Here is a 16655-nt window from a genome sequence, read left to right as displayed (position 1 = left end):
CATATATATATATATATATATATGTCGTACCTAGTAGCCAGAACTCACTTTTCAGCCTACTATGCAAGGCCCGATTTGCCTAATAAGCCAAGTTTTCATGAATTAATGTTTTTTCGTCTACCTAACCTACCTAACCTAACCTAACCTAGCTTTTTTTGGCTACCTAACCTAACCTTACCTATATATATAGGTTAGGTTAGGTTAGGTAGGGTTGGTTAGGTTCGGTCATATATCTACGTTAATTTTAACTCCAATAAAAAAAAATTGACCTCATACATAGTGAAAAGGGTAGCTTTATCATTTCATAAGAAAAAAATTATAGTAAATATATTAATTCAGGAAAACTTGGCTTATTAGGCAAATCGGGCCTTGAATAGTAGGCTGAGAAGTGAGTTCTGGCTACTAGGTACGACATATATATATATATATATATATATATATATATATATATATATATATGTCGTACCTAGTAGCCAGAACGCACCTCTCAGCCTACTATGCAAGGCCCGATTTGCCTAATAAGCCAAGTTTTCATGAATTAATGTTTTTTCGACTACCTAACCTACCTAACCTAACCTAACCTAACTTTTTCGGCTACCTAACCTAACCTAACCTATAAAGATAGGTTAGGTTAGGTTAGGTAGGGTTGGTTAGGTTCGGTCATATATCTACGTTAATTTTAACTCCAATAAAAAAAAATGACCTCATACATAATGAAATGGGTAGCTCTATCATTTCATAAGAAAAAAATTAGAGAAAATATAATAATTCAGGAAAACTTGGCTTATTAGGCAAATCGTGCCTTGGATAGTAGGCCGAAAAGTGCATTCTGGCTACTAGGTACGACATATATATATATATATATATATATATATATATATATATATATATATATATATGTCGTACCTAGTAGCCAGAACGCACTTCTCAGCCTACTATGCAAGGCCTGATTTGCCTAATAAGCCAAGTTTTCATGAATTAGTTGTTTTTCGACTATCTAACCTACCTAACCTAACCTAACCTAACTTTTTCGGCTACCTAACCTAACCTAACCTATAAAGATAGGTTAGGTTAGGTTACGTAGGGTTGGTTAGGTTCGGTCATATATCTATGTTAATTTTAACTCCAATAAAAAAATTTTACCTCGTACATAATGAAATGGGTAGCTTTATCATTTCATAAGAAAAAAAATAGAGAAAATATATTAATTCAGGAAAACTTGGCTTATTAGGCAAATCGGGCCTTGCATAGTAGACTGAGAAGTGCGTTCTGGCTACTAGGTACGACATATATATATATATATATATATATATATATATATCTGAAAACTCTCACCCCAGAAGTGAATCGAACTCCTACTGCCAGGAGCACTCTGCTGGCGTACAGGATCCCTTAACCGCTCGACCAACATGAACGGACAAAAGAGGGATGGTAGCCGAGGCTATTTACATCCCCCCGCAGGCACTCGGTTGGTAATCTTGGGGATGGTATTTTTTGAGCATGGTATCCTCATGTGTGCCCCAAAGAAGAGGTGATTTGATAAAATACCATACCCAAGATTACCAACCGAGTGCCGGCGGGGGGATGGAAATAGCTTCGGCTACCATCCTCTTTTGTCTGGTCGTGTTGGTCGAGCGGTTAAGGGATCCTGTACGCCAGCAGAGTGCTCCTGACAGTATGGGTTCGAGTCACTTTTAGGGTGTGAGTTTTCACTGGCATATAGTCCTGGGGACCATTCAGGCTTGTTCGCATATATATGTGTGTATATATATATGTGTGTATATATATATATGTGTGTATATATATATATATATATATATATATATATATATATATATATATGTCGTACCTAGTAGCCAGAACTCCCTTTTTGGCCTACTATGCAAGGCCCGATTTGCCTAATAAGCCAAGTTTTCCTGAATTAATATATTTTTTCTAATTTTTTTCCTATGAAATGATAAAGCTACCCATTTCATTATGTATGAGGTCAATATTTTTTTATTGGAGTTAAAATTAACGTAGATATATGACCGAACCTAACCAACCCTACCTAACCTAACCTAACCTATCTTTATAGGTTAGGTTTGGTTAGGTAGCCGAAAAAGTTAGGTTACGTTAGGTTAGGTAGGTTAGGTAGTCGAAAAACAATTAATTCATGAAAACTTGGCTTATTAGGCAAATCGGGCCTTGCATAGTAGGCTGAGAAGTGCGTTCTGGCTACTAGGTACGACATATATATATATATATATATATATATATATATATATATATATATATATATATATATATATGTCGTACCTAATAGCCAGAACGCACTTCTCAGCCTACTATTCAAGGCCCGATTTGCCTAATAAGCCAAGTTTTCATGAATTAATGTTTTTTCGTCTACCTAACCTACCTAACCTAACCTAACCTAGCTTTTTTTGGCTACCTAACCTAACCTTACCTATAAATATAGGTTAGGTTAGGTTAGGTAGGGTTGGTTAGGTTCGGTCATATATCTACGTTAATTTTAACTGCAATAAAAAAAAAATTGACCTCATGCATAGAGAAAAGGGTTGCTTTATCATTTCATAAGAAAAAAATTATAGTAAATATATTAATTCAGGAAAACTTGGCTTATTAGGCAAATCTGGCCTTGAATAGTAGGCTGAAAAGTGAGTTCTGGCTACTAGGTACGACATATATATATATATATATATGTATATATATGTATATATATATATATATATATATATATATATATATATATATATATATATATGTATATATATATATATATATATATACATATATATACATATATATATATATATATATATATATATATATATATATATATATATATATATATATATATATATATATATATATATATATATATATGTCGTACCTAATAGCCAGAACGCACTTCTCAGCCTACTATTCAAGGCCCGATTTGCCTGATAAGCCAAGTTTTCACGAATTAATGTTTTTTCGTCTACCTAACCTACCTAACCTAACCTAACCTAGCTTTTTTTGGCTACCTAACCTAACCTTACCTATAAATATAGGTTAGGTTAGGTTAGGTAGGGTTGGTTAGGTTCGGTCATATATCTACGTTAATTTTAACTCCAATAAAAAAAAATTGACCTCATACATAGAGAAAAGGGTTGCTTTATCATTTCATAAGAAAAAAATTATAGTAAATATATTAATTCAGGAAAACTTGGCTTATTAGGCAAATCGGGCCTTGAATAGTAGGCTGAGAAGTGAGTTCTGGCTACTAGGTACGACATATATATATATATATATATATATATGTCGTACCTAGTAGCCAGAACTCACTTCTCGGCCAACTATGCAAGGCCCTATTAACCTAATAAGCCAAGTTTTCATGAATTAATATATTTTCTCTAATTTTTTTCTTATGAAATGATAAAGTTACCCATTTCATTACGTATGAGGTCAATTTTTTTTATTGGAGTTAAAATTATATATATATATACATATATATATATATATATATATATATATATATATATATATATATATATATATATATATATATATATATATATATATATATATAAAATTTATTTATATTTATATATATATATATATAAAATATATATATATATACATATATATATATATAAATATATATATATATATATATATATATATATAAATATATATATATATATATATATATATATATTTATATATATATAAATTTGCATTTGTGTTCCTCACGTGTGCCCCAAAGAATGAGGTGATTTGATAAAATGCTATGCCCAAGATTACCATCCGAGTGCCGGCGGGTAAGTGGTTCAAATAGCTTCGGCTATCACTTCCTTATTGTCCGGTCGTGATGGTCAAGCGGATTAAGGCTTCCCTGTACATACCAGTTGCGTTGCTCCTGGCAGTATGGGTTCGAGTCACTTCTGGGGTGTGAGTTTTCAGTTGTATATAGTCCTGGGGACCATTCAGGCTTGTTTGCATATATATATATATATATATATATATATATATATATATATATATATATATATATATATATATATATATATATATATATATATATATATATATATATATATATATATAAATCTTCTGATGGATGAAATATATAGTGACTTACGCAGAAAAATTAATCAGTTACAGAAAATTCCTGTGCGCAAGTTAGAAAGCTTGATTAAAAATAGTGATTGGACAAAGAAATCCAATCTAAACAACGTGTTGAATTTGTCATCCAAGACGATATGTGAAAATGTGGTTACTGCTTTGGGTTATGGTATGTCATTTGCCATTTCAAATCAACCTTCTGCATTTAAGATTGCTAGTTCATTGTTACAGCTTGAAAAACAAAACTATCTTTCTCCACAAAACCTAAACCTGGTTAAAGGTATTGCTTATGGTTCAATGTTGACGTCTCAAACAAACAATTTTCCTGAAAGGTTCAGACGAAGCTTACAGGAGTTATGAGCCGACCTTCCATTCATATAACAAAGGCTGATAAATCCAGCACTATTGTTATTCTAAACAAGGAGGAATATATTTCGAAAATGAATGATCTCCTCCTAGATTCTTCAACATACACTAAACGCAGGAAAAATCCTCTTGAGGACATGATCAAGTTCTTCAATAGCAGCTTGAGGAAGTTGTTAAGTAAACATAAAGATCTTCTTAATCAATTTACTACCTCATCACCTTCATTACCATATCTATATGGACTTGTTAAGACGCATAAACCTAACAATCCCATGAGACCTATCATCAGTTCTGTGGGATCCATTTCTTACAAGCTCTCCAAATGGCTTACCAAAATCTTGTCCCCATTGTTAGGAACTATTTCCTCTTCTCATTTGACAAATTCTCTTGAATTAGTTAACAATTGAATAGTGTTCCTGTCACTCCTGATGTAAAGTTGATCAGTTTTGACGTTTGTTCCTTGTTTACAAAGGTACCGGTTGATGATATTCTTGATTATCTTGCTCGTGAACTAATGAGCCATGTTTTACCTCTTTCTGCTGATATTATTGTCAATCTTGTTAAGTTGTGCATTAAAGAATGTAATTTTACCTTTAATAATGAGTATTATTTACAGACTTTTGGAATGGCAATGGGGAATCCTTTATCGCCATTGCTTTCAAACTTGAACATGGAATTCTTCGAAAAGAAATTTGTTTCAGAAATAACTGGAATCATTCCATGGTTTAGATATGTTGATGATATTTTGTGTATATGGCCTTCAGATGTAAACACACGAATTTGTAGCCAAACTTAATGATCAAGTCACCTCTATAAAATTTACTATGGAGACTGAAATTGATAAATGTTTGCCATTCTTAGATGTTCTTATTCATAGGGAAGATTCTTCACTAAAGTTTAGTGTCTACAGAAAACCTACGAATAATTTATCTTATGTTCATTATTTTTCAGGGTATAGATACAATGTGAAAAAGTCAAATTTTTCTTCAATGTATCTAAGAGCTCTTCGAGTTGTGAGTCCAGAATTCCTAGACGAAGAGTTTAAGAATATTGATTCGATTGGTCTCAAGCTTTGTTACCCACTGAATTTTTTGGAAGTTTGCCGTAGCAAAGCACGTCGTACATATTATAATAATATATGCAGTGAAAGAATTCGCCCAAAGAATGTGTTATGTTTACCATATTTCTCTGGGTTTGAGAATATTGTCAAGGCCTTGAAACTTTTTAATATACATGTATTGTTTAGCTACGAAAATGCTGTTGGTAAGCTATTAATTATGAACAGCCCTCGTAGTGATAATTGTGTCATTTATAAAATACCTTGTAAAGACTGTAATAAGTTCTATGTTGGGCAAACATCTAAAGATTTGAAACGTAGAATTTCCCAACATAAATACTCTGTAAGACATGGCCCATTGTCTAATGCTTTGTTTGTTCATCTGTCAGAAGATGCTCATCAAATTGATTGGGAGATGGCTTCTTCAATAACGAATTGTAAAAGCACCTATAACAGAAACATAATTGAATCTGCTTTGATACAGATCACAAAAGAAAGTAATTTGAACATTAGCAGTGGTTTATATAACTTAGATCCATTTTTAATAGATCAATTAAAGGACGATTTAAGTAGGATCATTGGAAAACATTTGTCTCACTAATTCATTGTAAATATTTACTATTTTATGCTATAATTATCTATGAGTGGGCCTGTATGTGGTTGCTGCATTAGATGGGCCAATGGGCTGCATCAGATGGGTCAATAGGCCCTCTGCAGTGTACACGTATTGTACCTCACCTCACTCCACCATTCTCTCCTGCCTATTTATGTCCAGTACTTGATCTGTAAAACCACTCCTTCTGAAGATGTATTAATATACGAAAGTACTTAAGGAAATTCCTGTTTCAATTTTCCTCCGTGGTCTGACGATATATATATATATATATATATATATATATATATATATATATATATATATATATATATATATATATATATAAATATATATATATATATATATATATATATATATATATGTATATATATATATATATATATATATATATATATACATATATATATATATATATATATATATATATATATATATATATATATATATATATATATATATATATATGTCGTACCTAGTAGCCAGAACGCACTTCTCAGCCTACTATGCAAGGCCCGATTTGCCTAATAAGCCAAGTTTTCCTGAATTAATATATTTTCTCTAATTTTTTTCTTGTGAAATGATAAAGCTACCCATTTCATTATGTATGAGGTAAATTTTTTTTTTTGGATATAGAATTAACGTAGATATATGACCGAACCTAACCAACCCTACCTAACCTAACCTAACCTATCTTTATAGGTTAGGTTAGGTTAGGTAGCCGAAAAAGTTAGGTTAGGTTAGGTTAGGTAGGTTAGGTAGCCGAAAAACAATTAATTCATGAAAACTTGGCTTATTAGGCAAATCGGGCCTTGCATAGTAGGCTGACAAGTGCGTTCTGGCTATTAGGTACGACATATATATATATATATATATATATATATATATATATATATATATATATATATATATATATATATATATATATATATATATATATATATATATATATATGTCGTACCTAGTAGCCAGAACTCACTTCTCAGCCTACTATGCGAGGCCCGATTTGCCTAATAAGCCAAGTTTTACTGAATTAATATATTTTCTCTATTTTTTTTCTTATGAAATGATAAAGCTACCCATTTCATTATGTATGAGGTCAATTTTTTTTTATTGGAGTTAAAATTAACGTAGATATATGACCGAACCTAACCAACCCTACCTAACCTAACCTAACCTATCTCTATAGGTTAGGTTAGGTTAGGTAGCCGAAAACGTTAGGTTAGGTTAGGTTAGGTAGGTTAGGTTGTCGAAAAAACATTAATTCATGAAAACTAGGCTTATTAGGCAAATCAGGCCTTGCATAGTAGGCTGAGAAGTGAGTTCTGGCTATTAGGTACGACATATATATATATATATATATATATATATATATATATATATATATATATATATATATATATATCTATATATATATATATATATATATATATATATATATATCTATATATATATATATATATATATATATATATATATATATATATATATTTATTTATTTATTTATTTATTTGTTTCTTTATTTATTTATTTATTTATTTATTTATTTATTTATAAACAAGAAGGTACATTGGGTTTGTGAGAATACATAGCATAGTATTTACAATCTTGTAAAGCCACTAGTACGCGCAGCGTTTCGGGCAGGTCCTTAATCTAACAGATAATTTTAAGTAGGTAAATTCTAGCAGAATTAATAAAATGATAACAAATACATTGCAAGAAAAAGATGAGATGAGAGAGATTAGTAAGTATATTAAAGCACATTGGTATATTAATGCTCTGATTGATTACATTGACAGCTTGATTGGTGATTTAAACAAGATTGATAGACACCATACAGCAGATTGGCAGCACATATAAGAAGACAGCAATGATCACAATGGTAAAGATGTTCGGATTAGGTACATAAAGATTGGGAGTTTGAGTAGCAATAGATACAGTGCAATTTTAAAGCAAAAGGTAAAAAACTATGAAGATGAAATTAGGTACTTTTTAGTATTGTTTTTGAATGACGCAAAAGTTGGACAGCTTTTCAATTCAATAGGGAGTGAGTTCCATAGACTGGGTCCCTTTATTTGCATAGAGTTTACACAGATTAAGTTTGACTCTGGGGATATCAAAGAGATATTTATTTCTGGTGTGGTGATAATGGGTCCTATTACATCAGTCCAGGGAGAGTTTCAGAGCAGGATTTGCATTTAAGAACAGGGTTTTGTAAATGTAGTTGACACAAGAGAAATTGTGGAGTTAGATTATGTTTAGCATGTTTAGGGAGTTAAACAAGGGGGGCTGAGTGTTGTCTGAAAGCAGAATTTGTTATTATTCTGATAGCAGATTTTTGCTGGGTGATGATGGATTTGAGATGGTTTGCAGTGGTTGAACCCCATGCACAGATACCATAATTAAGATAGGAATAGATTAGTGCATAATATAGAAAGATGAGAGCAGAGTTAGGTACATAATATCTGATTTTGGAGAGTATACCAACTGTTTTAGAGACTTTCTTAGTTATGTGTTGTACGTGGGTATTGAAGTTGAGTCTCTTGTCTAGGAATAGGCCGAGAAACTTTCCATCATTTTTATTGCTAATGTTTACATTGTCTATCTGAAGCTGAATTGCATTTGTAGATTTCCTTCCAAATAAGATGTAGTAGGTCTTTTCTATGTTAAGTGTTAGTTTGTTGGTTGACATCAATAAGTGGACTTTTTTTAGTTCATTATTAACAACATTATTTAGTGTATGTGGGTTGGGGTTAGAGTAGACGAGAGTGGTATCATCAGCAAACAAAATAGGTTTCAGAATGTTAGAGACATTAGGCAGATCATTGATGTATATAAGAAATAGGAGAGGTCCCAAGATACTGCCCTGTGGCACTTCAACGGTTATTGGTAGAGTGGGAGAGGTTATATTATTGATGGGTACACATAGGTGTCTATCACTAAGATAGAATTGGATATAGTCCAGTGCATGGCTTCGGATTCCATAATGATGGAGTTTACATAAGAGGTAATTGAGATTAACAGTACAGACTAACCCCACACTCATCTGGTGCCCTCGGGAAGTGGAGATATTTGGGATGTATATATATATATCTCGAAGCCTCTACTTCTTTTGTAGGGTCTGATGGTGTAGTGGGTTAAAGCATACTAGTTATGACAGCTACTGGAAGGTAGTTGTGCTTTCTGGGTTCGAGTCCCACTGGTGGGTGTTGTCCAAAGATTATATATATATATATATATATATATATATATATATATATATATATATATATATATATATATATAGCTCTAGATAGCTCTGGGGAGCCTCCGGGACTTGCCCAGAAAAGGGTAACACAATTACATATATCACTGTAAAATATATAAACATATAAATATATGAATTTCTCCAATAACAGATCAACTTTATATATATATATATATATATATATATATATATATATATATATATATATATATATATATATATATATATAAACAGGAACTGAACTTTATGCCTTCAGCCGAACATAAAGATACGAGCTAGATGGTGCTGAGATTGCGATTTCAGATTGCAAAAGGGATCTGAGAGTTATGATTATTAAGAAATGAAAACAAAAAATCAATGCATTAATGTTCGTAATAAGGCAAACAGGTCACTGGGATTTATTAAGCGAAGCGTTATTTTTTTTTTAAATATCTGAAGAACCATATACGTAGAAAGCAGTCTCCGTGGTGTAGTGGTAAATGTGACCAACTATTTCTGAATCGCCCGGGATTCTTTCCTGGAATTGTCAATTGTGTGTCTAGAACGAACCAACTGTACTACCGTGACCCATAAAATACTTATAAATCTTGTTGCTTTCTTTTTAATTACTCGAAATTCATATAAGATTATACGTTTTTAAGTATTTGGACACAGTGTGTGTTTGAAGAGGTATACATCAGCAGGTAATGGTCACTGCCACATAGTATATGGAGGCAGCCATGGGAACCACAACACATCTAGCGAACATACAAACACATCTAGCGAACATACAATTAAAATAAAACAATGAATGCAATATATATCCACATAAAAAAACGCAGTTGTTAGTGATCAGTTTGTGGAGGAATGATATATAGGAACATACTCACCGAGGGAGAGGAGGGAGACGAGCAGGACGGTGAATGTCGCGGCGACGACCATCATCGTGTGTTGAGGGCACGATATGTGGCTCTAGTTTTAGTAGAAGTAGTGGCTCGGGCTGGTGGTGGCGACTGGGGCCAGGTGGCTCCTCTCCCACCTGCATTTCACACGCCATCAACCCCACCTTCCCTTTATCTCACTTCGTTTACGTTGTTCCATATCTTGGTGGAAATGATGACAAGGACACAAGGTCCTGTGGTTATACAATAATAAATAGTGGTTTACAATTACGGAAAGTAGGATACTGCGATTCGTATATAGAAGTGGTAACAATAAAATATTTATAACACTATTCTTGAGCTTTATCTTGTCCTTGTTACATCCCAATTTAGATTATGCGGCTCATAGTTGGTCATTGTACTATAATTATGGTTAGCAATGTTCATACCTCGAGCACTGTTTATGTTGCACACACGGAAATGTATGTATTTTTGTATGTTGGTTATGATTTTAAAAGCACTGCATTTTGATTGTTGATTGGTTGATTGGTTTGATTGGTTGATTGTTCAATAAATCACTGAACTATGTGTTTAACAGCACTCTAACAATGTCCATGGAGGACAGAAGAACATGTATATATGCTGCTAAGCATTGTAAATGTGTGGCCACGTCTGTGGTAGAAAATAACTAATAATAATAATAATAATAATAATAATAATAATGATGATAATAATAATAATAATAATAATAATAATAATAATAATAATAATAATAATAATAATAATGATAATGATAATAATAATAATAATAATTATAATAATAATAATAATAATAATAATAATGATAATAATAATAATAATAATATTAATAATACCGATAATAATAATAATAATAATGACAATAATAATAATAATAATAATAATAATAATAATAATAATAATAATGATAATGATAATGATAATAATAATAATATTAATAATAATAATAATAATAATGATAATAATAATAATAATAATAATAATAATAATATTAATAATGATAATAATAATAATAATAATAATAATAATAATAATAATAATAATAATAATAACTGTATAACTGTTTGCAAAACTAAACCTTCTAATATTTTGGCAGCTTTTTCCATAGTTTGGACCTATGTTCTCTTGAAAATGAAACTTCTCTTGTTCTTAAAGTTACAGTTTTCAAAAATTCTTCCTTGTAAATTTTGTAAATTTCTGTTAGTATTTTGTACATAGTGAACATATCACCTCTTTTTCTTCTGTCTTCTAGCTTTGACATATTTAGCGCCTCTAACGTCTCCTCATAGCACTTGTCTTTCAGTTCCGGAAGCCATTCAGTTGCATGTCTTTCCACCTTTTTAAGTTTATTGATGTGTTTCTTGCAGAATGGACACCATACAACTGCTGCACATTCCAGTTTTCGTCTCACAATAATCGTGAACAATTTCTTTAGGGATGACGGCTGAGTGGTAGTCATCAAGCGAGGTGACAAGTCGCCAATATACGTCATTTTTAAAAAAGACGAATATATGGCAAAAATGTTTAGGAACTAAATTCCAAAGGGTAACGAAGGACACTACAGCCGAATTGAAAACGAAGGTAAACAGATTGATCGAAACTGTGAACGCCAAGGAATCCGTACTCCACCTGCCAAAAGTTGTTGGGGAATAGAAACCTGGGTATGCCTATGGAAATGTCAAGACCCACAAGCCTGGAAACCCACTTCGGCCAATCATCAGCCAGATACCCACACCCACATACAGACTGCCTAAGCGACTCAACGGGTTGCTGACTTCTTACGTACCCTGTGCTTTCAGCTTGAAGTCTCCAAAGAAATTTGTCGATTTACTGCGGGGAGCACGGGCCACGGGGATAAGAGCCTCGTTGGATATGGAGTCACTATTTACCAACGCACCTGTGGACGAAACAATCGGGATGATAGCAGACAGAGTGTATCGTGACTCGGCTTGCACTCCTCTTAACAAGCCAGAAAGCATACTGAGGATACTACTCCAAGCCTGCACTAAAGAGGCACCTTCGTGAGCCCAGATGGGCACATGTATAAGCAAGTAGATGGGGTCGCCATGGGTTCTCCCCTAGGTGTCCTGTTTGCGAACTTCTACATGGGCACCATCGAGCAGTGGGTCTTAGTTGACATGGACTTGAGACCCGACATATACTGCAGGTATGTTGACGACATTTTTACATTGTGTTAAAATGTCGACATTTCGACATTTGTTACATTTTATAATTCGTGTTAGAATTATTAATCTTATTTTTTCGGTCATATTCAACAACATATGTTTACAAGAAAGACTGCTACCAAAATATACTTATATATATATATATGTATATATATATATATATATATATATATATATATATATATATATATATATATATATATATATATATATATATATATATATATATATATATATAAACCACAAGTGAAGTTTAACACACTTTTGACAACCCCCACCAGTGGGTCTCGAACCTGGAAAGCACAACTACCTTCTAGTAGCTGCCATAACTAGTATGCCTTAGTCCACTACACCAACATCAGACCCTTAAAAGAGATAGAGATTTCGAGGTATTTACCCCCCAAATAACTTGCCTAAACATTAATCCAACGACAGCAGCTGCATTAGATGCACATTCCACCGCGACTACAATGATAAGAAAAACTGTTGAGGAATGGGACTCACTAGTGAGCATTCTACATATACAACCGCCACCATGATAATGTTATTAAAACAAGACTAAAACCAGGGCACTAAAACAGAAGCGAAAAATAAACCGGGAAAACAGAAGAATCCCCACCTCCATTTCAAACTTTGACCCAAATATCACAGTATCAAGGTTATCGCGAATAACCGAACTTAATTACGGGCTCACCATAGCCCGTGCTTCATGGACACTTTGTTCTGAGTAGCTAAATCTAAAACAACAACAACAACGTCAAATGTTTTATACACAGTGTATCAAGTGTATCATAAGTGTAGTTCATAAGTGTAGTGCTAAGTGTAAAGAAGTCTTTGAGAAGGGTTACCAGTTATTTGCAACCATTACTATAAGTGTTACAGTGGTGAAATTGCAGAAACGTTACAATGGTTGCAGCTGTGTTTGGTGCTCGCACACTAAGCATTACACAAATATCCTGTGTTGTATAATTTTTGTGCCTTCATCATATATTACACAACTTGGCACACAACTCATTTACTTCCTTGCCTAACAGCAAGTCTTTCCTAACAGATTCATTAAAGAACTTGCTAAGTTTCCCCGTAGTGTCCTCTCCTGAAATTTAGTTTTTCAACTGCTTGATATTCATTGTTCTCTTCTAGATTATAAAGCATTGCATATTTTATTTTCAAAAGGACATGGTCGCTCTTTTCCAAGGGAGGAAGGTACTGGATGTCAAATATCGCTTCTTCTTTCCAGGTGAATATTAAATACAGTATTAAAGAAACATCCTCTTCCTTCAGTCTTGTGGTCTGCTTAACGTGGTGATACATGAACGTCTCAAGGTTGAAGTTGACGAATCTAACAGTCCAAAAGTCCTCCGTTATTGCTTTGTAGGCCTCCCAGTCTATTGATTTCAAGTTGAAGTCATAAAATGCCAACAATTGTGATTTATCTTTATCCACCCTTACTATAATCTCTTTCTATTAAAGATATAACCAAACGTTTTTACTATAATCTCTTTATGTTTATAATCTGATTGTTGTGAGGCCCGGCCTCTCATATGTCACGCAGCTCCTCCTTTGTTCACACGTTGCTTGCTGGTGGACTGCAAACATTTATGACTAGCACTTTATCATCCTGATTACAAATCTCCAGCATCATTCTGTCAAGTTCTCTTGAGTTGTCAATTATTTATTATTTTACCTTCACACGTTCTTTCACCAGCATAACAACACCTCCACCTTTTCTAATTTTGTTGTCACGTCTCGAAATGGAGTAGAAACTCGGGAATATGATCACATTTAAAATATTATCTTCAAGTTTTGTTTGTGTTCGAGCAACATAATTTGGCATCTTAAGCCGTATCATATCGTTTAGCCCCAGTACTTTTATCTCTCTCCATTTATATACGATTTTCAAGAACGTGTTCCCTTTCCTTTCGTCTTTTACGTCCCTTTTCTCTAATGAATTTGTTGGTGTGCTTGTATGTACCATGTACCATGACCGGCTGAATAACCAGGTGCCAAGTGAACCCTATCCCCGGGGTCCACTCTAACACAGGACCCTCTAAACCCCAGAGTGTAATATATAGTTTCATCTAGAAACCAAAGTGTACTATAGGTCTGCCTTTCCATTCAAAAGGTTTTTAATTTTACATTTTTTTTGTTTATCCCACAATTTTATATTGTTCATTTCTTCAGTTGTCGCTTACTGTATTGTTATTTGCTCTTCATTTTATTCCATTTACATAATTTTAATTGTAAATTTTGCTTATTATCAATCTAAAATTTTAATGTAATTTTTACAAATCATAGCAAGTAGATTTACTGCGGTTTTAGTATTTAACTGTTCTGTAATCGCTTACTTTATTGTATCTTGGCTCCATTGCATCTACATGCAAGATGATATTGACCCTGAACTAAATCTGTTGTCACAAATCTACAATAACCAGCATGTTGATCATCACTACGGCAGGTATTACACAGCAAATCTTGCAAAAAAAAAAACTTCAAAATAACACTTGCCTATCAGTTTTCAACCAAAATGTCAGATCACTTGGTAAACATTTTGAGATATAAATATACTACTCACAGCGCTAGGTACTAAATTATCGTTCATTATTGTTACAGGAACATGGCTAAGTAAAGACTATACCCAGCTTTACAATTTAGCCGGTTATAAAGCCATTCACATCTGTAGGCCAAATAAAAAAGGAGGCACAGCTATCTATTACCAAAATACCTTTATCTGCAATAGTGTCACTAGTGATAGAGACGAATACTGTGAATATACCTTTGCTTAATTCTCGATTAATTCCTTTAAATCCTTTTTGACTCTTGGAGTTATGTATAAATTTCCCAATACTGATACAACTGCATTTTCAAATAACCAAAGGAATCTTATCATAAGCAACACGCTCAACAAAATTCACATCATTCTTGGTGGTGACTTCAATACTGACCTGTGTTAACAAAATAACCCTCAAGTCGACAATTTCCTAAACAGTATGAACTTCTGTATGCTAATCCCCACATCCCCAAGCCCACCCGAATCACTCAAACATCCGTTACTACCATGGATCACTTATGGACTAACATAACAGCTCCCCGTGCATCTGGTATAATCACTGACAGAACAACTTCTGCCCGAAACGCTGCACGTACTAGTGGTTTTACAAGACTGTAAATACTATGCTATGTATTCTCACAAACCCAATGTACCTTCTTGTATATAAATAAATAAATAAATAGATAAATAAAACTGACCACTATCTTACTTTTCACAAAGCAAACATGGACATAACACCGCAGGATACCAAGAAACTTACCTTCACGTTACACAGCAAAACAGCAATATGCCAGCTCACAAATGTGCTTCACAATATAAACTGGGAATCTGAATTCAATAATACACAGGATATAAATTCATTAACCAACATCTTCATTTCCAAAATTCTAAACTTCTACAACACACACTGTCCTCTCCCTCATCAAACAAGTAACTTCCAAAATAATAAACAACCCCTGGCTCACTAATGTCATACACAAAGCAATCAACAAAAAACATGAATATGAAAAAACTTAGGATTGGCCTAGTTACAAAAGAAGTAATTAAGAGATACTACTCAATGCCCACCAGTAAAATAAAAAGAGCGAAACTTTCCTATTATGAGAGTTGATTCAAAGAAGCAAAAGGAAACATGAAAAGTATATCCTAGGATCTAAACAGCAATCACATAATAAGCAGATAAAACTCTCCAAGGATTGTAGCACACCTTCAACTGAATTTAATAGCTTCTTTTCATCAGTTGGTGCTAACCTTGCAAGAAAAATACCACAGACTCAGACACATGTCTCTCCATATCTTACAGGCAACTATCTTCTCCTTTCCCCAGTCAGCCAGACATATGTTATGTCTATCATTCACTCACTAAAATCCAAAGCTGGGAGCATTAGTGAAATACCATCCATGGTGTACAAGAGTGCCTCCCCAAGCCCTTGCACCACCCATAGCTCTGCTGTTCAACAAATCTCTAGAGTGTCATACTTTCCCTGATATCCTTAAAAAAGCATGAGTAACTCCAGTTTATAAAAGAGGCGAAACGGCAGACATAAACAACTATAGACAGATATAATTTTTGTTTGTTTGAGATATATACAAGAGTTGTTACATTCTGGTACAGCCACTAGTAGGCGTAGC

At 33.1% G+C, this 16655-nt stretch overlaps 1 protein-coding gene across 1 annotated transcript in view; it reads right to left on the bottom strand.

Moving 5' to 3' along the window:
• The window catches only part of LOC123763679 (sphingomyelin phosphodiesterase), a gene marked incomplete in the record, with an annotated part of 310341 nt that extends 299945 nt beyond the window's left edge, over positions 1-10396 (bottom strand). The window contains 1 exon segment of the mRNA XM_069304313.1: positions 10260-10396. Coding sequence (XP_069160414.1) covers positions 10260-10314 — 55 coding nt within the window.
• Between the last annotated feature and the right edge of the window lie 6259 nt (positions 10397-16655).

This window comes from Procambarus clarkii, chromosome 52, assembly GCF_040958095.1.
Source record: "Procambarus clarkii isolate CNS0578487 chromosome 52, FALCON_Pclarkii_2.0, whole genome shotgun sequence".
Classification (NCBI taxonomy): domain Eukaryota; kingdom Metazoa; phylum Arthropoda; class Malacostraca; order Decapoda; family Cambaridae; genus Procambarus; species Procambarus clarkii.
The sequence above is the reverse complement of the archived record's forward strand: the minus strand, read 5'-3'. Positions and strand labels throughout refer to the sequence as shown.